At 40.1% G+C, this 27,989-nt stretch overlaps 1 protein-coding gene and 1 long non-coding RNA gene across 2 annotated transcripts; one reads left to right on the top strand and one right to left on the bottom strand.

Moving 5' to 3' along the window:
- Positions 1 to 1,781, top strand: LOC143295757 (uncharacterized). Its single transcript, XR_013057073.1, has 2 exons — positions 1 to 824; positions 1,070 to 1,781. It is a non-coding gene; the product is annotated as an uncharacterized LOC143295757 (long non-coding RNA).
- On the bottom strand, positions 1,778 to 27,977 carry LOC143295756 (transmembrane protein 62-like). Its single transcript, XM_076607378.1, has 14 exons — positions 27,665 to 27,977; positions 26,620 to 26,731; positions 24,643 to 24,780; positions 22,972 to 23,017; positions 19,737 to 19,884; positions 18,849 to 18,973; positions 17,415 to 17,537; positions 16,556 to 16,711; positions 15,802 to 15,961; positions 14,744 to 14,854; positions 13,949 to 14,042; positions 9,809 to 9,937; positions 8,361 to 8,479; positions 1,778 to 7,535 (listed from the first exon to the last, which is right to left on the bottom strand). The coding sequence occupies exons 1-14, from the start codon at positions 27,887 to 27,889 to the stop codon at positions 7,206 to 7,208; spliced, it is 2,016 nt and encodes a 671-aa protein (XP_076463493.1). The 5' UTR covers positions 27,890 to 27,977; the 3' UTR covers positions 1,778 to 7,205.
- Between the last annotated feature and the right edge of the window lie 12 nt (positions 27,978 to 27,989).

Raw genomic sequence — 27,989 nt, 5'->3', positions numbered from 1 at the left:
ATGCACCACTTCAAAGCACACAACCAAGCACTCCGCATTGATAACAAATGTAATCATCCGTTTTTGTATTTCTTTAATGGGGAAAAAAACAACAACAAAAAACAATAATCCTCTTTGAGCTGCTGTCTATTCAGTACCAACTGGGTCTCTTTTTTTTTTTTTTTTTCTTTCTTTTTTTTTGTTGACAAAATGAAAGCTGTCCTAAATGGTTCAATACCATTTAATACATCATTTTAATAGTATATCTGCACTGGGGAAAGTGTATATACAGGGTACACTGAAACTGACAGGAATTCTGAGTTCTACAGGAAATGCTCAAAATGATGACAAATCTGTACAATTTTCATGGAAGAACCAGGACCTAAAACCTTTCTTTCACAGCAAAAAGCTTTCTTTTTTTTTTTAACCTTTCCCGTACGTCGCCTAAAATTTTGCGCGCCGTACATCGTGGGTGTGCAGAAACCCATGGTTTCTAAGAAGGAATGACCCCTCGCTGTACGTCGTGGGTGTGCAGGCACCCATGGTTTCTGTGTACGAACTAACCCTTCGCTGTACGTCGTGGGTGTGCAGGCACCCATGGTTTCTGTGTACGAACTAACCCTTCGCTGTACGTCGTGGGTGTGTAGGCACCCATGGTTTCACTGAAGAAATAAGACCTTGCCGTACGTCGTGGGTGCACAGTAACCCACACCTGTCAGTAAAGCAAATTTGACTTTTCTTCAGCAGACTTGCATGCGCAGTTTCCACTTGTGCGTGTAGGCTATTTACTCCAGTGCTTGACCAGGCGCATTGTGAATAAGTTTTGCCCGTGAGAAGAGAGTGTTGTTACTTACAAAAAACGGTTTTTTTGTTTTTGTTTTGTTTTTTTGTGTGTGCGTGTGTGTTGTTTTTGTTGTTGGTTTTGTTTTGTTTTTAGTGGCTACACGCCCATCCTCTTTCGGTCAAGGCAGATGCCCTAACATAGCAGCAACAGCCTGGTATCAGTCCCCCCTTCCCTTGGCCTAGATCTCGGCATTCCTGGCTGGCTGGCTGGCATTTTTTTTTCTTTCTTTTTTTTAGCCATAGTCAGGTTTTCTCTACTTTGAACAGATTAGGATAAGAATAAAATTTCTATATCAACTATCTTTCTTTTTTTAGCCATAGTCGGGTTTTCTCTACTTTGAACAGATTAGGATAAGAATAAAATTTCTATATCAACTAGATTTTAGATCAATTGATTTCAGACTTACAAAAATATCCAGTTCTTAGAAAGGCACTTTAATTCCAACTAGATAAAAAGCTATCAATCAGTTGCTCCCGATCATTCTCTACAAGAAAAACAGTTCATTCAATATTGTTGAAGATATCTAGTGCAATAAATATTGTTTTCTGAAATTAGTTACAACTTTAGAGTAAAACTTACCGCAGACTTGAACCGGGATACGATCAACAAAAGACAAGGTCACTCTCATCTCTCTCTGTAGCGAGCCCAAGTGACGTCATGTCGACAACGCGTGGCGCGCAAGCTTTGCATGGGTGGCTCCACACCCACGACGTACGGCGTGCAAGGTTTACTCTTTGGGAGTATGGGTGTCGTCACACCCACGACGTACTGGGACATTAATTGATTAATAACTTCTTTGTTTATGTATAAAAGAAAATAATGTTCAGTGGATATGTAGTAAACTATATTATGGACAAAGTCATGAAATTATGTGGAAGTGGCTTCAATATTACTTGAGTTACAGAGCAAAAACACTTGTCTGGGTGATTTCACACCCACGACGTACGGGAAAGGTTAATACAGGAGTCATCGCATCAAAATGCTTTAAATGAAATGTATAAAACTGCTGCATACTGTTTAAAAGAAATGTGTAAGGTGCTGCATGTCATTCAAAGGAAATGTGCACAGTGCTAGAAACACTCAAGGTGCACAACGAAAATAATATCACAATATGGTCCACTTTTAATGCGTGGATTTAGAATGTGCATCAAAATGCTTAAAAACAATGTCCACCCAATCATCTGTGTTCAATGCTTGCATTCTCTCCCCCTCCTTACACACACAGGCACACACAAACAGGCAGGAAGTCACATAAATTCTCTTTTCTCACCATCCATTTTAAACCTCTGGTGATTAACATTATTGATAACAGAATCAGATCTGTAAGCAGGTTTTCTGCACTCGTGCAAACACAATTACAAACAAGCGTTTCACACCCAAACAACACACACACACACACACACAAAGAGAGCATCTTTACACTGACTTGGGAATCCAGAAAAACCCTGTTCTTTACATTATATAACCACCACCAATTACAAACTTATTTGTTTATTGTTGCTTATAGTCCAGCTGACTGCACAAGGCCATATCAGGACTGCCAAACCATAAAATGCTCAACCATGTCAACACACAACTGTCACATCTACATACACACACACACAAAACAAACAAAAAAACACCAAGACAACACAGAACACAGTTCATGACACATTATCCTAATCATTCTGCTTCTTAGGGCAAATAAGACAAGGCTGTGCTGAGGATGTCAGCCATTCTGCTTAATTCCTCATCCCAAGATAACAAAAAATCATAAAAAATGATAAAAAATACTTCCAAGCAAACACAAAATACATTTTTTTTAAAAAGGCCAAATAGGCAAATAACACTGCAGAATGGACAGCTAGCGCCCATCCCAGTGTTTACAATTTCACTACCTAGTCGCCAGAGCAAAACAGCACAGTACATTATTGACTGCGAAAAAGAGAAAAAAGTGTCAAGGCTTGCTAGAAAAAAGAAAGAGGAATGGACTGGAAAGGCAGAAAAAGTCGACAACAGTGAAGGAAGGAAAAAGGCAGAAATAAAGAGAGCAATAGAAGAGAGGAAATTTCTAGCACAGAATTTCCAGAAGGCTGGGATGCTGTTCATACTGAAAGACCCCCGGTATTCCACAGGGGGGATTACAAACATAATTTCCAGAGAAAGATTAAATAATCGTTGCTTTTATACCTTTGTCAAAATCACATAACAGACCCGACAAACTCACAGCTTCAGATATGCTATGCTTGAATACACACACATACCAAAACAGCAAGGATCCTTCCTCACATGCCAATCATTAATACTGTCATCAACCCAAGTACCTCAAACAAACTACTCCCTGCCTACCGAAAAGAGAACATACCATTTCTCCTTAGCTAAAAAACCACACAACAGCACCTTGTCATATTCATCATCTTATGAGGGGTGACTTGACTTCTGAATGACTCTGACACCGCCCAAAGAAAGGTGCTAAAGAAAACAAAAGGTCATGGCTTGTTTACAGCATTTCTGGTAAAAACAAAAACAAAAAAAACATGATTGTACAACAATTCACAAATACTTTAAGAATACTGGAGTTGACTTGAACGACCAATCAAACCTTCATTGTCAGTGTTATCGGAAACATTTTTCATATAGCTTTTTCCCCAAAGCAGTCAATGCCCTGTCTCTCGAACAAATCCAGTGTGATAAATAGAATTGTGCAACCAACAACCGTCTACCGAAAGATCGAGTCATCAGCCCCATCCACATGTAATATGCAGCTTTTGTTCAAACGTGTGTGTGTCTGTGAGAGAGAGTATGCACAAGTTTTTATTCTGATATGCACTTGTATGTATCATAATTTCTACTGTATCTGTGTTTGTGTATGATTTTCGATTTATGTTCATATCTTGTGATGTACTATCCCCCCCAATATTCCTTGTGATGCCGGTACACTTGGTAATAAAGACATATTCTATTCTGTTCTATATGCATCACCATCACCCACTAGGTATCAGTCTCCACTCTTTTCTGTGAATATTTCCCATGTACTTGCAGCCAATATACCTTTTCTTCAGTTTTTTTCTTGGAATTAAGAGCTATGGTTCAATTACCAGAATACTTCCTAACCACAAAAAATGTGGTAAAATAAACAATGTTAGCAAAACAATCAAAATGGGGATCACCATGCCATTGCTGACAATGTTAAATTGCATCTGTTTGAGCATTACGTTATGCCAGACAGAAACTATACTTCTATCACACAACAGTGAGATCTATTTTTAACAGTCAAATGTGAATTCACATACACCAACCAGTCATTTCTATTCCATCCACAAAATAATGATTGCATAAAATCAGCAAGATATTAAAGAAATGAAAAAAGAGCAAAAAAACTCATAATTTCACAACAAAAATGTGATCAAGTGCATGAGATGTGTGTGCATGCAAATGTGTATGAGGAAAGCTATAAAAAACAAAATTTTAAAACATACAGACTGATGGGCAAGAGGGAGGGGTCAAAAGATAATGACATAAAAGCAAAAGACTGAACAATGACCAGTTTGGTTTGCTTTATATAAGTATCCATATCAATCAATCAATCAATCTTTACTCTCCAAAATGTGGTGCCTAGATGTGAGCAACCCTTCTGTAGTGTATGAAAATACTGCAGACCAAAAAAACAACAACGTGCATTTACACATTAAAAAGACAAACTATGTATGATTAAAATCCAGCAATCCATGTCAGTGTTCAGCAAGTTATGGAAACACACAAACTCAAAATATACACCAAGAAAATGGGACAGGGCTACCTGAATGCAGGATCAAAACAGTCACACACATTAAAGCCCATTCATAAAAACAAATGACAGTGCAAGTCACAGCTCCCAAACAGAGAAATAGAAAAACTATTGATGCATTACAAATTCACATTTAAAAACAATGGTCCCTTTCATTCAATACATAACAGTCCTAGGTGTTTTTACACACTGTCAGTGTCACTGTGTTAGGCCTCCACACTGTTCACCAAAATGGCTTTCCCTCTGCTCAGATAATCCTAATCTATCACTAAAGAATTTTCTGCTGGCAATACCATACTGTGCTTGGTCACTGCCTTCTGCATTTTTTGGCTTAGAGCTATGTACTCATACAACCAACAGTGGTTTTGTGTGTGTGATCTTTTTGACTCTTGTTTCATCAGCCATGGGCCATGTCTGTGAGTTGCATTCTATGGGTATACTTTTCTTAATGACGGATGAAGACTGTGTTGCTGCAAAGGAACCTATTTGCGTTTGAGTCAGGGTTGTACCATATTCCTTCTTTTATTTTTTTTTCTCAAGGCCTGACTAAGCGCGTTGGGTCAGGCAGGCATCTGCTTGGCAGATGTGGTGTAGCGTATATGGATTTGACTGAACGCAGTGAAGCCTCCTTGAACTACTGTTACTGATACTGATACTCTTTTTTTCTTAATATATACCCCAACGTCAAACTGGCCTAAAGGCTAAAGACATGTACAGTGCAGGTCAATCAATTTGAAAAAAAAATCAAAACACATCCATGAAGTGGATGATACTAAAACTGTGTGATCCCAGTCTACCAATTTGAGTCCCTCATACTCACATCTTGTGTTAGGAGATGGCTACGACTAAACAATTCCACAATGATGTACCTCTGGAGTTCAAACCCATGCTCTCCAAATTATTCATCCATGACACCACTTCATCACTACAGCTGATGGTATCAATCTGTTGTTTGCTTGGAAACACAAATATAAGCACACCCAAAAATGGAATGTGGCTGCCTTCATTGGCATTAAAAACTGTCATATATTAAAAGCCCACCCATAACAATGAGAGAATGAGGAAGTTGCAGCCCATGAATGCAAAAGAACTACTTTCTGTTTCCTTCTGAATGTTGACACAGATTTCAATATAATTCATATGCACATTTTGATCTGTGTAAACCTGCGTACAAATATGACTGGAACTTCAGGTCTGCACAAACACTGACCAGAGAGATCACCCCTAACCCATCAGACACCCCAGATCTGAATGAAAGCCCAACACAATAACCATGCAGCCATATGCCTGTTCATCTCTCTATTCACATACTATCCAGAAACAAATAACCTGTTTATCAATTAAAATATACAGACCTTACAGGGCCGAATTGTGCAAAATCCCTTAACCTGAACTCTCAGAGTATTTCACAAGCAATGACACAAACTTCTTTACAACTCACAGACCGTCTCAGATAAATTGGCAGAATAAAGTACACGACCATCGGCCAATTTTAGACATTTTTGCATCATAAATTCTAAATTTCAGGTCCAAAAACAGCTCCAGTCATTCTCTATTTACTAGAAAAAGGGATGAGCAAGAAATGTATAACCAATATTACGTAAAAGTTCACTGGAGTCACCTATAACATTTAACAAGACATGGATATACACATGGAAATATGATAAACAACAGTTGTGAAAAGGAAGACTTTGTGTTGTTGCTGTTTTTAAGCTGCTGATTATGTGATACCACTACAAAAGCTGCATGGGTTAAATTTTGGTGGGAATAAAATAACAAAAGAACCCATTTGCAGTGATTTTATTCTCAAGAAAGTCAGCCTGATCAATGACAATATTTCCTTTTTGTGTACAAGGACTGAAAATGATTGAACAGAACATGAAATGCTTATTTCCTCTGCCCACAGAAGCAAGTATAAAGGATACATGCTGTATTCATAAACTGAACTGCACGCTTCTGTTTACGACATATGTCTGGATTCTAAGGTGCAATCAGCAGGTTAAAAATACACAGCAAATGCTATCATTGAAATTCCCTGCTAGAGGTTGTTTAACTCACTTCCAATCAAACTGTCACCCTCAGAAAAAAAAGAAAACAAACAAAAACAAAACAAAAAAAACAACAACATACACACAAGGATATGCATATCTCCCATTACTGAATTTCCCAGTACTATTAGATAAGAAATTTCCAAAGTAATAAATTAATGAACAATATATGAAACTCTGCAGATAAAATAGGGCAATCATTTTTTTTCTTTTACCAAACAGTCACAATCCAAAAATATGTATATATATATATATATATATATATATATATACACACATAATTTTTTTTTCAAATCCCAAGACAGTTTTGAATTCATTGTTTCAAGCAAAGCACCAACCATCTTCTGTTTGAGGCCCCACCATCTGACATAGGAATTCAGCTCAGATTATCTTAGTCTAGCACTCTGATCTTCAAGCAGAAATATGCTTGATTTATCAGACACATGCCTCCCTTTAAAAAAACATAAAAATCTTACAGCAGACTGTTGTTCTTTGATAATGCTCGAGTAATCGCCAACTGGCATGACTGAAAGTGTCTACCATCACCGACGCCTAGGTGAGCCCATCATCATTCACAGCAGGCACTGCCATTGACAGCGAACAGCTTCTTGATGGGCACCGAGTGGGTGAAGTACAACAGTACCACTGCCACCACCACCGACCCTCCTCTGACCGGACTTATGACCATGGCAGTGGTGCCATAATTCCTGGGGAATTCTGTGAGCGCCATGAAGGTCTGGAAGAGGAGGAGCAAGGAGAAGGGGAGATCAGACAGTACGACCCTCCACTTTGTCATTCCCTGGGAGCCAACTGGAATGTTGTCGGAGGACACCTGCTGGCGTCGCAGGTCTAGTGTGTTGCCCAGGATCATGGTCAGGGGGAAATTGAAGGTGAGTATCTATGTAAACAACACCAAAAACTCAACTTTGATGTATAAAAAGGCAACAGACAACAAGTACTTCTTTTTTCAAATAACGCAAAAAGACACAAAAGTATATTGTTTCTTATATTTCAGCTCATTTGTTGGCTTTCCTCTGAGTAAATCATTCATAAATATCTTTCCTCAGAGCAAATCATTCATAAATATCATATTTATATTCTATTATATAAATATGTTATGATATATCTTATGACTGTGATATCTCTCTGGGCTGCTTTCTATACAATGTAAAGATATGTGTCCTCTTTATTACCTTAAAAAAGTTTATATTCAAACAAATTTGTGTTACTATATTTACTCAATGTTTTGTAATGACATAACCTGGACATTTTACCTCCGCTCCCTGTCAAGTACCTTCTTTTTTATATTTTCTTCTTCTTCTTTTTTCTTTCTTTTTTTTTTTGCAAAATGTGCAGTTTCATACAGTAGATACACAGTGGTTCACTCCACTGGCGTAGGTAATTCATGTAAATGTAATCAGCACTTGAAATATATGAAGTAGAAAAATGCCATTACATGGTTCAGACAATACCATCCAAGTCATGATACTCCAATTCAATACAAACCCACTCTGCATAGATTAACACCCTGCAGTAACAGTGGAAATCAGGCAGCTAAGCAAGATTTGCTGCTCCAAGTTTTATGTAAAGTATACCTCTGTAACCTTCTCACACGCATGGATGTGCGCGCGTGCCCATCCGTCTGCACACGCTCACACATGCATGCACACACAAACACAAACACACACACACACACACACAGCATGCATCTGCAGAGTGATACCTGGAAAATCCCATAGAAGTAGGTGAGACTGCCAGTCAGGAATGTGCCTTTGATGAAGGAGCCCCACACAAACAGCACTCCCAGGTGACCCGTCAGGAACTCACCAACAAACCAAGGACCTGATACCGCACAACAGTTTCAGTTTCCAAAGGAAGCATCAGTGCATTGAGACAAACCCACAAACGCTGCCCCATATCTACTAGGCAGATAGATATCTGACCAGCACTACAGAATTTAGCATGAGGACTATTCATATTGCCAAGGGTTCTTTTTCAGAGAGCAAAGTAAATGCTGCACAAAGGACCTCAGTTTATCATAATCCAAACGACTAGATGCTCAGTTTGAAGGACCTCAGTTTATCATATAATCCAAATGACTAGATGCTCAGTTTGACTTTCCAGTCAAACTGGGGAGAAAGGGCAAGACCTGGATTCAAACCTATACCTTCACAGACACTGTATCAGCAGATAAGCGTCTTGACCATTCTGCCACCTTCCTGCAAATCATAGCTACACTCTTCCCTCTTTCTCTCTGTTCTCTTGCAGTCTAAGTCAGTGTGGTTTGGGTCAAGGCGTTTGCATGGGCCTTTCATTCAAGTGAAGTCTTTATAGCCAGGTCATGTCAGTCAGAGTGACTCACTTTATGTGTGTATGTTTGTTTCACTTTTAAACAATTAATAAATACATAAACTTTTTGTTCCTTACATCAAAGACACACAAGTGTGTTACTGCTGCTTAGAACTACCCAGCAACTGGCATACACGTTATTCAAAGGCACAGTAACAAACTAGGATCAAGACAGTTCCCAGTCTGCATACATACTCTCCACTGACATGTGCACACAGCAACATGGGTGGAAGATCAGTACAAAGATATACTGCCATTTCATTCAAGAGAGACAAAATTTTCAGTTTGAAACATGCTTTCCCGAAAACACACAAAACTAAATATACATATACTGTATCAATATGTTTCAATATGAAAGGAAAAATTAAGGGGGACAAAAGCATTGCATAATAAATGCTTTTAATTACTTTGGCCCCTAATACAAAAAAATAAGGCTGACATGGATGACTGTGTTTGTCAGTGATGGACAGTCAGCTCACTCTGATGAGATGACACATACATGTGTGATGACATAAAGAAAAATATTGCAACAGAAAAATAAAACAACAGTAAATAGAAAATTACCGGAAATACAATTTCCAGAATGTGGGGATGCATACTATTCACAACTGTGAAAACACTCACATGACTCAACCAGAGGAAAAAACTGTACATTACCTTCTGTAAGGGCAGAGAGCCCATTCCAATTAACCATTCTATTCTTTCTTGTGTCACATTAATCTTACAACTTTTAGATATGACACACATTGAGGCAAAAAATACTACATGAAGAACTAAACTGCTATTTTCATTGCAGTGCAGCTCAGACTTTCTGTGACTCACCAAAAGTTATGTACAAGAGAAAGCCAAGCAAGGTGTAGTAAACAGATCCAGTACGTGCCACCAGCCACAATCGGTATACAAAGATGTTCCACAGCTTTGACAGCAAGGATACGCATATAATGCCATCATCTGTTCGAAACACACACATACACACAAATGAACTGATTTATTTAAAGTTGTTATCTTCAATGAGAAACTGAGAATTTCCAAGTAATCTCCAATCATACACATGCACGCACGCACATACACACACACACATAAAGCGAACATCCATGCGGTTTCAATGCATGTACACCATCTTTCTTTACGAATTAGCATTCAAATGGAATACTAAACACAGCATTAATCAGCTGTACATCTTCTGATGGTGTGCATGCTGGATACATTTGGGTTTCCTTAGCCTACTGACTTTATTGCTGCCCTGCATGCCAGAGAACATAATGGGAAGTAAGTATCACACTGAACACTAATGTGGATCTTTGTCAGTGTATTTTCTGCATGAGAAAAACAAACTATACTTCCGGCCTACAAGGCACTACAGCGCACCCCATGAATATAATATTTTGAACATATATAAAGGTGCACACATCTGATAAGCCACATCTGCCAGAAAGTGAAAGTCCATCGTTATGGCTCTGCTATTAGCAGATGTTGTTTTCTGAGTAGTGAGTAGTAAATTCCTGCATCGACTGATGTAGAAGAGGTATGGAGCACCTTTAGAGATGCTGTGTACACAGCAGCAGCTGACACACTTGGCTTTGTACAGAGGAGCCACAGAGACTGGTTTGACGAGAACGACTCTGGAATCTCCAAGCTCCTGAACACACTGCATATATGGCATCAGGATCACATTTCCAATAAAGACTGCCAGAGGAAGGAGAACCAGTTCTTGCAAACCAAGCAACTCGTACAGAAGAGGCTACATGAGATGAAGAACACCTGGTGGGAGAGAAAGTCCGAAGAGCTTCAGTCCGCTGCTGATGCTCACGACATGAAGACCTTCCATGATGGTCTCCGAGCTGTGTATGGGCCGAGATTCACAGGATCAACCCCTGTCCGAGCCTCGGACCAGACCACCCTCCTAACAGACAAGAAAGACATCCTTGCCCGCTGGGCAGAGCACTTCAACACCCTCCTCAACAGGAACTCGTCCGTGTCTGACAAGGCAATTGCAGCCCTCCCACAGCTACCAGTCAATGACTTGCTAGCTGCCGCTCCCACCAAGGTTGAGACCCAGAAGGCCCTGAAGCTGACAAAGTCAGGAAAAGCACCAGAAGTGGATGGAATCCAAGCTGACATCTACAAGTATGGAGGCAAGGTGCTGACAGACAAGCTGACCACCCTGTTCCAGTCTATCTGGGAGAGAGGGGAGGTCCCCCAGGATTTCAAGGATGCTTCTATTGTCCACATATACAAACGGAAGGGAGACAAAACATCCTGCGATAACCACCGTGGAATCTCTCTCCTCTGCTTCGCCGGCAAGATCTTCGCCCGCATCATAATGAACAGACTGGTTGACCATGTCTCCAACACAGTCATCCCTGAAGCACAGTGCGGCTTCCGCTCAGGCAGGGGAACATGTGACATGGTGTTTGCTATACACCAGATGCAAGAGAAGCGCCATGAGCAGAACAAGGAGCTCCACATGGTCCTTGTAGACCTGACTAAGGCCTTTGACATGGTGAACCGCCATGGTCTGTGGAAGATCCTCCTAAAGTTTGGCTGCCCAGAGAGCCTAATCCAGCTGACTGCGTCTTTCCATGATGGCATGCAAGCGAGAGTACAGGAAAATACTGACATGTCAGATCCGTTCCCTGTGGTAAATGGAGTGAAGCAGGGCTGCATCTTGGCACCCACATTGTTCTCCATTCTCTTCTCTGCCATGCTGATTGACGCCTTCCAGGACTGTGACCGGGGCATCTACATTCAGTTTCACACACATGGCAAACTTTTCAACTTGCGGCGACTCCATGCCAGGTCCAGGGTGTTTGAGGCACTGATGAGAGAGTTCCTCTTTGCTGATGACTGTGCACTTGCTGCACACACCCATGAGGACATGCAGTTCATTATGGACAGGTTTTCAACCTCCTGCAGGCACTTTGGACTCACCATCAGCCTCAACAAGACCGAGTCCATGTACCAACTGGCTAGCTCACAGAACGCCAGTGCCTCCCACCCACAGGCAATCAAGATCAATGACACAGAGATCAAGTCAGTCGACAAATTTTGCTACCTTGGCAGCACCCTATGCAGCAACGGAACCCTTGATGCAAAAGTGACGCTGCGCATCACCAAGGCCAGCTCCGCCTTTGGCAGACTCAACAGCAGGCTGTTGAACAACAAAGGCATCAGGCTCAGCACCAAGATGAAAACCTACAGAGCTGTTGTACTGACCACCTTGTTGTACTGCTGTGAAACATGGACGACGAATTGCCGTCACATTCAACAACTTGAGCAGTTTCACCAGAGATGCCTACGAAAGATCCTCGGCATAAAGTGGTAAGACAGGGTCTCCAACCTCCAAGTCCTAGAGAGGAGCGGCCTGCCCAGCATCGAAAGCCTGCTGATCCAGTGCCATCTACGCTGGACAGGGCACGTTGTCCGCATGACAGACAGCAGGATCCCGAAGACGCTTTTGTATGGCCAGCTGAAGGAAGGCCACCGTGAACTTGGAAGACCCTGCAAGCGCTTCAAGGACACCTTGAAGACAAACCTCAAAGCCTGTGACATAGAAATCGCTTCCTGGGAAACTGATGCCCTTGACCACTCTCGCTGGAGGATGCTGTGCTCTAGTGGCATAAAGACATTTGAAAACAAGAGAATGCTGGCCATTAAGGAGAAGCGTGAGCGAAGGAAGCAGGGCTCAACTTCTGGAGACGTTTTCCCTTGCAACACCTGTGGGAAGTGCTGCGCATCCAGAATAGGCCTCTTCTCCCATATGAGGACACACACCGACATATAAGCCTGCCTGCCTACTCATCTGTCAGACCGAGAGACTCCATCATTAGCTGTTTTCTGAGTAGTGAAGTCATCTCCAGAAAACTGGATCAGAATCTGACTAGTTTCCGTCTGCTTGTTGACTCATCTGTGTTACTCCATTCATCTACTCAGTTATGTACTGCTTTTTTAAACACTTTTTTTTTCTTTTCTTTTTTTTTTGTTGTTGCAATTTGACAGCCTTCAGTTGAATGTGCACTGTTTTAGAGCTCTAGTTCACCAACTTGTTCAATCAGAATCCAGTCTGCTAGCCCTGCCATAATGATCAGTTCACTCCAGATTTTTCTCTACTTTTGCACCATACATTTATCCTGAACTCAGACACTGCTCTTTTTTTGTGGCCTTTGTGTGAACTGCAATCAAGTTCATTTAAAATTTGGTGTAATATGCAAATTGGTTTCAATCTGATACAATAGTGAACATGAACCATGTAAAATGGAACAGTGGTCGGACTGAAGTGTTGCTGTTCAGTGTGATCTTGAGCATTTATTCTGATCAACCAGTTCAGTGTGATCATGTGAGTCTATTGTGATAAACAATGTTGTCATATATTGAGTTTGTTATGACAAGTGGCACCAAGTGGCGTTCAGACAAAAGTTTTCAGAAACAGATACAGACGCAGGGGTCAGATTTAATTTTTTTTTTTTTAAAGTAGCGCCTTATAGGCTGAAAAGTACAGTATGCAAAGAATAGATAGAAGCACTAGAAGGTCTGCAAATACGCTGACCTATGCGATAAAAAATACTGATCCCACCCCTTAACCTACCACATGTTGCTATCAGGATTCAAACCCATGCAGAACACTCAAAGTCACTCACTCTAATCACTCTGTGTTCTCACCCATCAGAAAAGTGATCTTTTCAAGAAGGGGTTGAGAGGAGATGGGGAAGAGGGAACAGACAAGAAAAAAGGTCAGAAAAATAACAGACCCTTCACCCCACCCCCAATAATGAAATAAACCAAACGAAACAAAAGAAAGGGAAACAAAGTACAAAAATAAAAGAGGAAGGAAAAAAACAAAAAATATTACTGAAATTTGAAAAAACAAATCCAGACAAACTGCTTGCACAAAGCTCTAGAATTTCACAACAAAGAAAAATCAACTATCTGTCAAAAGCCTTTTCTTAATTAAATCAATCTCACTTGAGAGTAGCAGTGGTCTCACAGATGAGCACTGTCGCAGCGAGGTAAGGACCAGCACATAGGAGAAAACACAGCAACCATATACCATCTTACTCTGCAAAGGAAGAAGCATTGTACAGACACAATTATTATCATTATTCATCAAAATCATATCAAATTCATCTTAAACATGAAATTTCTGACAAAAGAGCAGAAAAGCAGATATGTCTAAAAACAAAAAGGAAAACAAGAATCAACATGGATTTATAAGATCTTTAAAAATAATAAAGTCACCGCCACAGCACTGTTGTTTTTTGTGTGTTTTTTTTGTTTGTTTTTGTTTTTTTTGAGGGAGCGGGGGGCGGGGGTGTATTTGTTTTTTTGTTGTTGTTTTTTCTTCCATCCAAATGCTCACTGCCTCTGATCCACAGTGCTGCCCTTCTCCATATGCTGTTGTTTAGAAATGTACCCAACACTATCACATACATTTCACTTCCAGCTTCTGAGGACCCCCCTCCCCCAACACACCCAAGGGTTGTACACACAACATACACCAACTGTTACAACAGAACCTCTTACAAACTTTCATTAGTTTTCTCTGCTGTGGTAGTACAGTCCATTCTTACAAACTGTATTGTATTGTATTACTTTTACCTACAGCATTCAGCAGTGATCAGTTATGAGAGAGGCAAATTTAGTTTCAGTGGAACAATCCATTATGTAGAATGCATACACACATTGTGTCACAGAATGTCTCAAGGCACACAGCTCAACAAAGAACATACAAAGTGTTGCAAGCTATGCCTGTCAACTTACCAAAGTGAAAATGTTCACCATCAGTACAAAGCGTGGCCAGAATTCAAAATCAGGTGTGCTTCCGTCAACAGAGAAAGACTGATCAACAGACTTTGTGTATCCTGTGTCATCCTAAAACAAAAAACATACAACTTAAAGACAGCTGTTTACAATGTATACTTTTACGATTGTTTTACAAAAATATGTACTTTCCTCTCTCTTTCTCTCTCAAAATTTAATTTTTTTGCATAATTTGTTTGGTCCTTATCCGTCTCCATCTCTCTTCCTGCTCTCTTTCTCCCATTTTTTTTCTCTCATCTCCCTTCTCCTTCCTTTCCCTCTTTACCCTTCTTTGATCCCTTCCCACTACTCTACACAGACAAGTCAAATGAAAACATACCTTGAAAATGAGGTTCACAAACGAGCTACTCTTCAAATATTCAAATTCTCTAAGGGTTTGAGGTCACACACTACCAAAGGAAGGGAAGTCCAGAAAAAGACAGGATAATTACACACGCACTTTATTTACACACTTCATACAAGAGTCCAAAAAAGTGCACAAAAGGAGACCACAGTGGCCATTGGGAAAGGGTTTCCCCATGAGCCTGACAGTTTTGGACAAAACTGAGCAAAAACTCTTGGTGGTACTGGACTGTCTTCTTCCCTTCGAAAGAGGTCTTGCAGGTAAAACAAGTACAGATTTGAACAAGAAGCTCCCAAAGACCCAGAAGCTCTGAAAATGAAAATCCAGTACAGCACTTCTTCATGCCTCCACTCACTAGAAGGGAAGATGAGAAAGACTTTGCAGCCCTCCCCGTATTTTGTTCGGGACATGAGGGATCAGGGAGATGGGAGGGTATGCACAGGCAGACCTTCCTTCTTGACAATGGCCAGCACAATCAACAGTCAACACTTGTGACTGAAGACATAAAGAAATTATCCTACCAACCAACCAAATATCCACATCCACCTACCCACCCACCTTACAAACCAACTACTGACTGACAAACCCAACCACTGGCTACCCAATCAACCAAGCTATCAACCAACCCATCTGTTTAGACTCCATGGTTATCTACCTTGACAGTCACTCTCAAAGAATGGAGGCCCAGGCTGTAGTCCTCTGGGTTCCATGGCAATGTGTAGAGGGGACCCGAGGCCTGTGATGCCAGGCCCAGGTAAGCACCATCCACATATACATGGACACTGTTCACCTCTCTCTGGCTGAACACCAGTATCCTGCAACACAGCTCACTTCAGTCAGAATCAATCAAGAAGTTCTTCCTCTTCCTTGAAGTGAGGTTTCACAACCTATTGGCAAGAAGTCTTCAAGGTCAAGCTGTTTGGGCCTGAGGTCTCGGTTTGGTGAAGGTAGCATCATTTGAGATGGTAAGTCCTGTCTTCCTTTTCTTCATGTTTCTTCTTATTTTGCCTTATTTTGTTGTGTTTTTTGTTGTTGTTTTATTGCTGCAACTAACTAATGTACACAACAAGACTGAAAAAGGCTGAATATCTACAGGGTTACAGGGAATGTATGTGTATTTTATTCACAGACAAATCCATTTACAGGTCATACAACAAAACGTTGTTAGCACAAAGATAGTAAGAGTAGTAACTGTGATCATAGAAAGAATGCCTGTTTTTAAGACTCTCTTTTCTTTACACAAATACAGAGAGTCACACAACAAAAACAAAAGCAGCAGAAACACAACACACACGTACGCACACATGCACACACACTTGCATGCACACACACACACACTCTCTCTCTCTCACACACACACACACACAACCCTCCACACACTCCACCCCCCCCTCCCCACACACACTGACCTGATGTGAGTGGAATGGCCAATAGTCTCTGTGGGCTCATGCCGTGAAGCCAGGAACTGGGCGTCCTTGGGGTTGGTGACCAAGACCAGTGGCCAGTCCCCCAGAGCGGCGTCCTTGAAGGACAACAGGTCATGGTCCACTGCCAGCACACGGAATCTGCACAGCATTGCTGGTGTATGACTGGGGTTACAGGATGTAGTTGGTGTGTGAATGTTAGTGTGTGAGTGTGTGTGTGTGTGTGTGTGTGTGTGTGTGTAGGTTGTGTGACTGTGTACACAGCTCACTCTATGTCTATGTATGAGAATGTTAGCATGCTCTCATGATTGTCTTTGTATGTTGGCATATGTATGCAAGTATGCATGCAAACACACTTTCGTGCATGCATGTGTGTACACGAGCATATACAAATGAATATTAGTTTGTGAACAGTATGAAACCTTTTAGTCACAGATCAAGGGAAGAAAAAATCAGTGCCGTTTTTTTTTTAGCAGTTTTTACCAGTTAACAGCTATAAACAGAGTCTTTTTCAAATATAGTAAAACAATTCACAGTCACAACAGTCTTATAACTTAATAACAGATTAGTTCTTTTTTTTTCATTTCTGACTTTGAAAGTTTGCTATTAGTCAAAAAAAAGTACAAGAAACATATCTTTATCAACAGAAAAAGAAAAAAATCATCAACACAATTGCCAGTGCACTTTTAGCCTTCTTTTCTCCTTCCACACACACACACACAGACACACACACACACATATACAGGAAATGAACATAAAATAATTTTAAAAATCACAAGACAATCAGATAATCCAGACACTGTCACAAGACATTCAGTTGATACAGACGCTACCCTCAACATACATGCGGTTGTCTTTCCAATCGCCTAGCTCCAGTTCCAGACTGCCTGTTTTATGTCTGCTGTACATGTTGGGCACGAAGCCTCCCAGCGTGTGCAGGTGTCCACACAGGTAGGCCACAGCATTCCTGACAGGCACACACAATCAGCATCAGCGACCTGAGGATATCTTGTGAAATCAAAAGCCTGTGTATAGCTTGGAGCCTGATGAAGTCAATGACAGAAAGCCAATGTGCTCACAGAATACACCCTTTCTTCTTTTTTTCTGAGTTTGTGTGGACTGCAACTCCCACCTTCACTCTTATCTGTTAGTGGGCTTTTACATGTAAGACCGTTTTTGCTCCGTCATGTAGGCAGCCATACTCTGTTTTCAGGGGTGTGCATGCTGGGGTATGTTCCTGTTTCCAAAATCCACTAAACATTGAAATGGATTGTCGGATCTATACCATGAATATTTGATCTTCGGCATGTCTGTACAGGTTAAGGCACCAGCAGGTCTACATGTATGTTAACTTGAGAAATCAGAAAAAAAAAACCTCCATCCTTGGCCCACCAGGTGCTGATACAAGGATCAAATCTAGGACCCCCAGATTGAAAGCAAAACAGACAGGCGCAATAGCCGAATGGTTAAAGCGTTGGACTTTCAATCTGACGGTCACGGGTTCAAATCTCAGTAACAGCATCTGGTGTGTAAAGGGCGGAGATTTTTCCGATCTCCCAGGTCAACATATGTACAGACCTGCTTGTGCCTGAACCCCCTTTGTGTGTATACGCAAGCAGAAGATTGAATACGCACATTAAAGATCCTGTAATCCATGTCAGCATTCGGTGGGTTATGGAAACAAGCACATACCCAGCATGCACACCACCGAAAACAGAGTTTGGCTGTCTACATGGCGGAGTAAAAACGGCCATACACGTAAAAGCCCACTCGTGTACATGTGAGCAAATGTGGGAGTTGCATACCACAAACGAAGAAGAAGTATATTTGCTGACAGGCATGATGTGAGCCGAAAGGGAATTTTCTGTTTTGGTTGAAGCAGACAATAAAATATTTTGAACTGAACTGAACTGAACTGAACTGAAGAAGCACAACAGTCTAACCACCCAGCTAATGCACCTGTCTCAAAGAGTACCTCTTCAGCCACCCTTCACCAGCCACCAACCCCATAACTGAGGCAAAACACCTGCTGACTGGTGTGTTTGTATTCACTTACACAATTTATCTTCCATATTATCAGCATGAACAATTATTTATAACTGATAATGCTTGCATACTGAAGATTATTAATAAATTCAAATTTTAATGTGAACAGGCCATATGAAAGTGATACAAACTGCCTTCTAATACATGGTTGTTGTTTTTTTGTTTTTTCTTAATGGTTTCCCAAGTGATTATCTGTGACATGTGTGTTGACACAGCATGACATGACAGGTACCTCATGATGTGCCGGATGCCAGGTGGGTCCTGAACGATGACTGAGGATGGGTAGTGGCCGAACATGATGGTCAGGTTACTGCCGTAACTTTCCATATCAAGGTCCATCACCTGCTGAACACGATCCTACAGGCACACAATGAGTATAAATAAATAAATACAATATTTTGGAAATAAAAAATGTTTATAATGTAAAATGAATCATTCTTTATTACAATGAAAATGAAGAAAGCATGTAAAACATCACTGTTATGCAAAATGAATCATTCTTTCATACAAAATGAAAATTACAAGAATGTGTAGAATATCACTTTGCAAAATGAATCAATTTTTGGCACAATGCAAATCAAGAAAGTGTGTAAATCATGATCACGTAACATGATGAATCACCCTTTCATGCAATGAAAATCAAGAAAGTGTGTAGAAAATAATTATGTACAATGATCCATTCTTGAACACAATGAAGATGAAGGATGTGTAAAATATGACTGTAAAATGAATCATTCTTTAATACAGAGAAAATAAAGAAAATGTGTAATCTTTCCTCTGCCTAAGAACAACTTTTTCCCATCATTTTTTCTAAAGATCATTACTAGACTTCCAACAGTGTTTTGCTTGTTTTTCTGTTCTTAAGCATATTCTTTATCTCTTTATAGAAAACAATGACAGTAAATTTAAAATGGTGCCAGGATTTTTTCTTTTTCCTTGATATGCAAAGCTCCAATCATTTAAAAGGTATTCTTTTTTGGGGGGGTGGGGGGGGTATAGATTTACATAATAACATGATAACCACAATACACAGTAAAAATACAATGTAAACCTATATTCACCAATCAAGACAAACATATTGTCCTGATAACAAGAGTGCAAAAATACAAACTTGTCATACATCATCCAGATATCCAAAGAAGTTGAAGGGTCTTTTTGGTCCCGGGATAGGGCAGGCATCAACAGCAATGAAGGAGTACTTCCCAAAGGGAGTGGCATGCTTGTGGTGATAGGACAGGGCATGGTGCCTCCCCATCATGGAGTATCTCCTGCACATTGTTGCACCCCCTTTCATTATGACTGCAATGAAAAGCAAGGCATGCCATTCTGCACTGCCAGAAGCATAAATAAGAAAAAATCAAAGCAAACAAAAGAAAATCCACCAGAGAAAGGATCTCATAACGATCTATCCTTCATTGACATGCCTGACGATGATAAGACTTGTCAACACTCTCAGCTAACCATATTCCAATGAGATTGTGATTTATAACTGGGTTGGGTGAGAAGGTTGTAGTGTAGCAGTTAAACAGTATGTTTGTAAATGATCATACAATCTTTTATCTTTTTCGCGATCATGCTACGACAACTTTGCCTTTTACAGGTGTCCATCCAAGCACAAAGCATTTGAAAAACTTTGACGGAGTTCCTTATTTTCTTTGTCTGCTTTCTGATCTCTGCCTTCTTAACTCTTTCGTTCCTATTTTTCTATGAACCATTGCTCCCCCTTGTTCTGAGATCCCTACCATTCGCATATTCCCTTCATTCCTGGATTTAGGGGAGAGAAAGAAAGTATGAAACAGGGTACTTATTTTGGAGGCTTATGGTAACGGGCTCATTACAGTACACTAAGATTGTCATATACTGTTGTATTCAGAATTGATGTGAGAAGTTGTCTGAGACCCTGTTGACACTATAGGGTGACATCTCTGGTGACACTCAGGTGTAAAACAGGTGACTTTGGGGTCAAACACAATGCATACAACTACATACTACATGCAGGACAGTGTTTTGCTTGCAGAGTATGCACATCATGCTGGTACTCACCGAGTAGTGCCTCATATGTATCTCAGTGCCACACTCCTAGTCATATCCACGAAAAAGTGTCACAATTGTCACTACTATTGTCCTTATCACATGAATGATTTGAACTTTGTCTCAAAGAGAATGTATACCTTTCACTACACTAGCAGTGACTGAGCCAGAATCAGATCATTATCTACACAATTCTTGAACAAAAACTATTCAGAAACGATACTGTCTCCAAATACGCATGTCCATGTCACAATCATCACGTAATATGCCACACAAAGGTGACACGTGTGTGATATACCTTGAAGCAGTCATGCCAGTTACTGCACAAGTATACACCACAATTTTCAAACTTCTTACTTTTTTAACTTTTCATCACCCGCTATCTGTGCTTCTGTAGCAACAGCTAATTGCACTCTCTCCTTGTCATTCATTTGAAACAGATTGAAATCATTATCTGTTAGAGCGTTGTAAAACTCATCATCAGAAAACTGGTCACAATCCGAACTTTCTACACATTCCGTTTTTCTGTGTCCGTGTGTCTACACAGCACATCGGCAAGAATGTAGCGGCGCCCGCTTTCCCACGGCCTAGGGAGGGGGAGGGGGTGTCTGGCATCCATTCCACTCATAAACACTGCCCCGCTAGTGACCCAGTCAAGGATAGATGATGCGCACTGATGATGCGACTAGCGGGAAGTTCAAAGCGCTTTCTGCGAGAACCGATTTTCCGGGCTGCAGGAAGGAAAGGGGGAATTCTCTGCTGCACGGTTTTCCGGCCTCCAGGAATGAAAGGTAAAAATCCTGTAAACCAGAAAACCGTGCTGCAGGGATGAAAGAGTTAAATCCATCTTGTCCCTGCACCCTCTTGTGTGTTGGTATGAATGCCAGTTGTTTGTTAGCTGTTTTTGTTATGACCAATGGGAAGATTACTTTCTTTTTCACCGCCACAAACGTCATACTTCCAGGTTCTGAGGTTAACCGCAATACAATTCACATTCACGACAGCATTTCAAAGGATTTTAATAATGCAATTCAATAAGACATTTATACTATTTTAAGATACAAATGCTTATCAACAAATATAAGAGAATATTTCTTAAAACTTATTTACAGACATAAAACCGACAGAGCAAAGTTTGAGCCTTGATTCAGCAACAGAGTTGCACCCTCCACTTCCCCTCCCCTCCTCCCCACTTGATAATTCATCAGGCAGTGCATCCATTAAAACTGAGAAGCACTGCCTTATAGTATATAAAATACAGTAGTACTGTGTTGTGCAGCAGTATGCTCTGCTGGATTGTGTTTTTCACCTTGTTTTGTTGTTTATGGTAGTGTGCTGAAATTACTACTGGTACACTTTTGTATTTCACAGCACTATGTTGATTGCAGTGTATCATGTTGCAACATGCTGCAGTTTATGGTTTTTCATTGTATTGCAAATTTGACTGCATAGCATAGCATTGTATTACACTGTATTATAAAGTAATGGAGTGCTGGCCTAGAGGTAAAGCGTCCACCCAGGAAGCATGAGAATCTAAGCGCACAGGTTCGAATCACACCAGCAGTCACCAGTATTTTCTCCCCCTCCACTAGACCTTGAGTGGTGGCCTGGACACTAATCATTCGGATGAGATGATAAACTGAGGTCCCATGTGCAGCATGCATTTAATGCACGCAAAAGAACCCATGGCAACAAAAGGGTTGTCCCTAGCGAAATTCTGTGGAAAAATTCCACTTCGATAGGAAAACAAATAAATTTGCAGGCAGAAAACAAATACAAAAAAATGAGTGGCGCTGTCAGTGTAGCGGTGTGCTCTCCCTGGGGACAGCAGCCTGAATTTCACACAGAGAAATCCGTTGTGATAAAAAGAGTAATAGAAATACAAATAATGTACTGAGTTGTGCTGTTTTGCTGGTTGGCCATAAAAACTTGTTTCTGTGCAGATAGCAGTGCTGCACTGCTGCAGCCAAGGTGGACAGATCTAATTCAGAAACGGCTCTGTGCACAGGGAAAAGAATCTGACAGCGAAAACAAGCTGCTAAACATGAAGCTTTATTTAAGAGATTTGTGTGCATGCCAGGAATCAGTTAAGCACATGCTGATCTTTCATGTCCATGTCTGTCAGTCTCAGTTTATATGTCATATGCATCTCCTGTGTCTGCCTGTTTGTATGGATCTCTCATATGATAGTGTGTGGAGTGTGTATGCATGCATGCGTGTGTGTATATGTGTATGTGTGTTTGCTTGGTCTAACACATGAGACTAAACAGAGACATATTTGTGTGTTGTCTTACACATGATACCAAACAAAAACAAAGTATTACCTGTAAAGGTTGTCCTTTCCATGTAGCTCGGCAACATCAAATGCATCTGGAATCATTGAACAAAAAATAAATGTTACTTTATAAAATGCGAAAAACGTATATATACAAACACACAAATACATGCACTACCACATGAACATGTACACAGACATGTACACATACATACACAGACAAACATGAACACACACACATATACAGGCATATATGCATGCAAACACACATGCATGCACGCACGCACACACATGCACACACACGCATGCTGATGCATGCATGCACATGTAGCTCAAAATGAGGTGCCAGAAAGCAAAGAAAATGGGCCAAACTACACACACTGGGTGTCTAGAAAAATGCATATATATTGCAGGCCTTCAGAGAAACAGACGCCTGACCAAGAGAAGAAAGAAATGGGCCTGACAGTCAATCAGTATCAGTATCAGTATCAGTAGCTCAAGGAGGCATCACTGCGTTCAGTAAAATCCATTTATGCTACACCACATCTGCCAAGCAGATGCCTGACCAACAGTGTAACACAACGCGCATAGTCAGGCCTTGAGAAAAAATAATAAAGAAATAAAATAAAATTTTAAAAAGTGAAATAAAATAAGAAATAAATAAATAAATAAATAGAATAAATAAAATAAAATAAAACTTAAAAAAAAGAAAATGAATAAATAAAAAAATAAATAAAAAAATAAAATAACAAAACTTAAAAAATAAATAAATAAATAAATAATACATAAATGCATAAAAATACTACTACTACTAATAATAATAATATTTATAAGGCACAAAATATTAATGAATTCAACTCAAAGCGCGCACACACACACACACACACACACACACACAAAGACAACAATGATGATAAATAAGCAAATAAATGTAAAACATGCAAACACACGTTCACACACACACACACACACACACACGTGCATAACACTTAACAGATATGCAACAAACATGCAGTTTCACAGATATGAAAGCACAATCAAATATACATAAACGTACATGAGCACCAATACACAAACACACACACACACACACACACACATACACACACACATTACCCTGCACCCCCTCCCTCCTCCTCCACACTCATTTCTAGGCTACATATCATAGCTTCCATGGCACACACACACACCCACACACACAACACACACACACACACACACACACACTTAGGTACTTGTACAAGCACATACACATACGCCCATATCCCCCACCCCTTTAATCAGAAACCCTGTATATGCCCTGTGTGAGCCTTTACATGCCTGTCACAGTCCACCTCTCTCATCCTTTAAGACAGATCTAAAAAAAATTTATTTTCAAACAGTCATTTACATAAGCAAGACTAACCCATTCCATACTGAGCATTATTTGAAACTGAATCAACATTTGTGGTTTTTTCTCTTCTATTCTTGTGTTTCTGTGTGGGTGGGATATTATTTGTTTGTTTTGTGGAGGGGGAGTGTGTGTGTGTGTGTTTTTTTCAGGTATTACCATCATTAGTATGTTACTATTTATATCATTATATGCATGCACACACACACTCACACACACACACACACACACACACACACACACACACACACACACACACATCTACCTTTCCTTCTTTGAATCTTACCACCTGACACAAAATCATCTTGTAAACACTATGACATGACTAACCATGGTTTCCACGTGTGTCCAGGAAAGTGGCAGAGATCAGTGCTTTACACTTTCCCACTGAATGCTGGTACTCCTTCCACTCCTCTTCAAACTGTGCTGATGTGCTGTCATCGTAGTCTTTGGCATCAGTCAGATCACCTGCCAAGTAAAAGTTAAACGCAAATGCCTGACAGGTTGTGATAAAAGCATGCGAACTGTGTGGTTGTAATGCTTAAACATGTTATGGTGAGAAACCATCCTGTAACTGTAAACAAATACACAAGAACAAAGGCACATGCACACATGCACACACACACACACACACACACACACACACACACACACTTGCACAATATTGCACCATTGTATTTCTTAGACCATTATGTTGGGGGGGTTTTCCCCTAAGGTTATCCAATAGTATTTACTTGGAAGTTTTAAAACAAAAATTTGTTTCTGGTAAATCAAATCCTTTTCGTACTGTTAGTGTTAATGCTTTTTTTTTCCATACTGGTAACCAGACAAATTAATATGTTAATATTTTTATCACAAATAGTATGTCATGATGATGTGAAATTTATGAAACGGAGGAGTGGGGAACACTGTGCAGATGTAAACAACAAGGAGTTATACATTAACACTGACAGACAAAAGCAGAGAGGAGACAAAAATGGGAAACAGAAAGAGAGAGAAAAGGGATGGAGGATAGGATTTGTCAGAGGATTTGTCAGCATTGTGGAAATTGACAACTAACCTTCAGAAGATAATGTAATACATGTATACACAACAGAAATGAAATAGAGGTTCCTCATTATAAAGTTCTGAGGAAAGACACTAACTCTCTATTATTCTGTAACACCTGATAATAATAAAAACAACTATGATACTAATGGCGATAACAATAACAACAATAACAATAATAATGAAGAGCTCTCCTATAGCGTTGTTCCCTAAAAAAGAGACTTCACAAATTAAACATAACAACTAAACAAGAAAGAAACAACAACAATCAAGAAAACTGAAATAATAACCAATCACTCATGACACTCCATAAATTACATGTTACAAAAGAGAAGCAACAATCATCAAGAAAAAGAATCAACCACAAAGATACAATCACCATCCTCACATCATGAACAGCACACACACACACACACACACACACACCAACAGCAACAACAACAACACACACACACACACACACACACACACACACAGGAGCACCTCCAACCCACACATACATACACAACACTGGAAAAAGTGCTTCCCTCATATGACAACAAAGTAGGTTAAAGTGTTACTCAAAATTAAGACCAAAAAAATGATGTTTTTCAGTTGGGTCTTGATAGAGACTCGGGAAGGGGTGTTTTGGAGGCCAGCAGGCAGTTAGTTCCAGACAGTTGGGGCTGAAAAACTAAGTGATCGTGACTGAAGGTTTTCAAAACAGTGTTTGGCACCTGAAGTAACATTTCAGCTGAAGATCGAAGTGACCAAGAAGACTGGTAAGTTGTGAATGAAGAAGAGAGATACTGCGGGAGTGTGCCATCAAAATAGCAGTATGCGAGTGTGGCAAATCTGAACTGAATGCGGAATATAATCAGAAGCCAGTGAGGCTCTTTGGACAAAGGTGTCACATGCTCACACTTATTTTTCTGCCCTACAAGTTTTGCTGTACTTATTCACTGTTGCTTGCCAACAAGATTGGAAAGGCAAAGAACACCTGGTGCAGAACAGTCAAAAGAGAACTCAAGACCCTGAAGCACACCTGGGGTACCATGCAGACTGGTCCATAACAGTGAAGAGTGGCAGATCTTTGTTGCTGCCCTACAGAGGGTATCATGGGCTACTACTATTAGTAAGTAAGTATTCCATGTCAAGATAATGTAAAAACAAACAGATAAATACAAATTTATCCCCATGATTTAAAGGAAAAAGAAAAACCACCAACACAGTATCACTATCAGACCATAAAACACTACCACGATGCAACCAGATTATTACCTGTTATCAACACCAACGATGGCTGAATCACTGTAAGATAGTCTTGGCAAAAGCGCACCAGATCTGGACCTCTTTTTGCATCCCTGAACTTGCTGATGTGTACATCTGTTACCTGAAGGGCAATTGCACACATATGCATGCACACACACACACACACACACACACACACACACACACACACACACACAAAGCATCTTTCTAAAATTATGCTGAAAATAATCCTTATCATATTCTTCAGTATCATTACATACAGTCTGCAATTTTTTTTTTTTCAAGTACATACGCATGATGATATACGTGTTAAGCAACAAATATGAGAGACTTAATGCAACACTGTTATTTTAAAAAGCAGATTCAGAAGTATTACAATTAAAAATTAAAACCTCAAGTTTTCCAGAAACTTGTGTGCCCAAATATCTGACCAACATGTGCCAAGTATGTTCTGTGCCTGATTCAGAATGATCAGCCATCTTCATGCACAGCATGTCCAATAAACCATCTGATATAGATGGTGTGGTCTTCATCGACCACCAATGTATACTGTGTGAGTATACAAGTGATTGTGAATTACAACTGAAAAAGAAAAAAAAATTAAACTCCTTCTTCACATAACTTCGTTTCTATACAATCTAAGTAAATACACGCATCTATGTAGTTGTTGTCTTCTTAAATTATGATCAATGCAATGCCAGTACTTACACATATTTTTATGCTTGTCCATGGCAACAAGTTAATGATGTAAAAGCATGCATTATAAATATATATGTATATAAATTATACATACTGATACAAATATATACATTTTTCAAATACACTCACTTATTCTGTGTGTCACATAAACCACATAAGGAGGAAGGTGGCAGAATGGTTAATACGCTCGTGTGCAATTCTGAGTCCGTGAGGGTCTGGGGTCGAATCCCACTCACCCCTTCTCTCAAATTTGACTGGAAAATCGAACTGAGCGTCATAAGCGTCTAGTTGAACGATTTGAGTGTCTGAATGTGACCACAGAACGAAAATATCAACATTAATAAATCATTTATACCTGTACAATCCAGAAGATTTTATCTGATTTTTCATCAAGTTTGGGCCACTGGCCCTCTTCTCTCGTTGGGCGAGCCGGCAAATATTCTGATTCTGTCGTTTGATTTGGATCAAGCATATTTCTGAAAGACGCCCATAAAACTGACACAAGCAGGACACTCAAAATCACCACAGCAAAGGCTTTCATCATGAAGGCTTTTGAACAACGGCGTGTGTGATATTTCATCAGTCATTGCTGGAAATCAAACCCCAAAGTCCAACGAGATTTTTTTTTCAGCTGTCTGCTCGATAGAAGGGACGTAATTTGTTTCCGAGAAAGCACAGTT

This window comes from Babylonia areolata, chromosome 21 (assembly GCF_041734735.1).
Source record: "Babylonia areolata isolate BAREFJ2019XMU chromosome 21, ASM4173473v1, whole genome shotgun sequence".
In the NCBI taxonomy this organism is placed as follows: domain Eukaryota; kingdom Metazoa; phylum Mollusca; class Gastropoda; order Neogastropoda; family Buccinidae; genus Babylonia; species Babylonia areolata.
The sequence above is the reverse complement of the archived record's forward strand: the minus strand, read 5'-3'. Positions and strand labels throughout refer to the sequence as shown.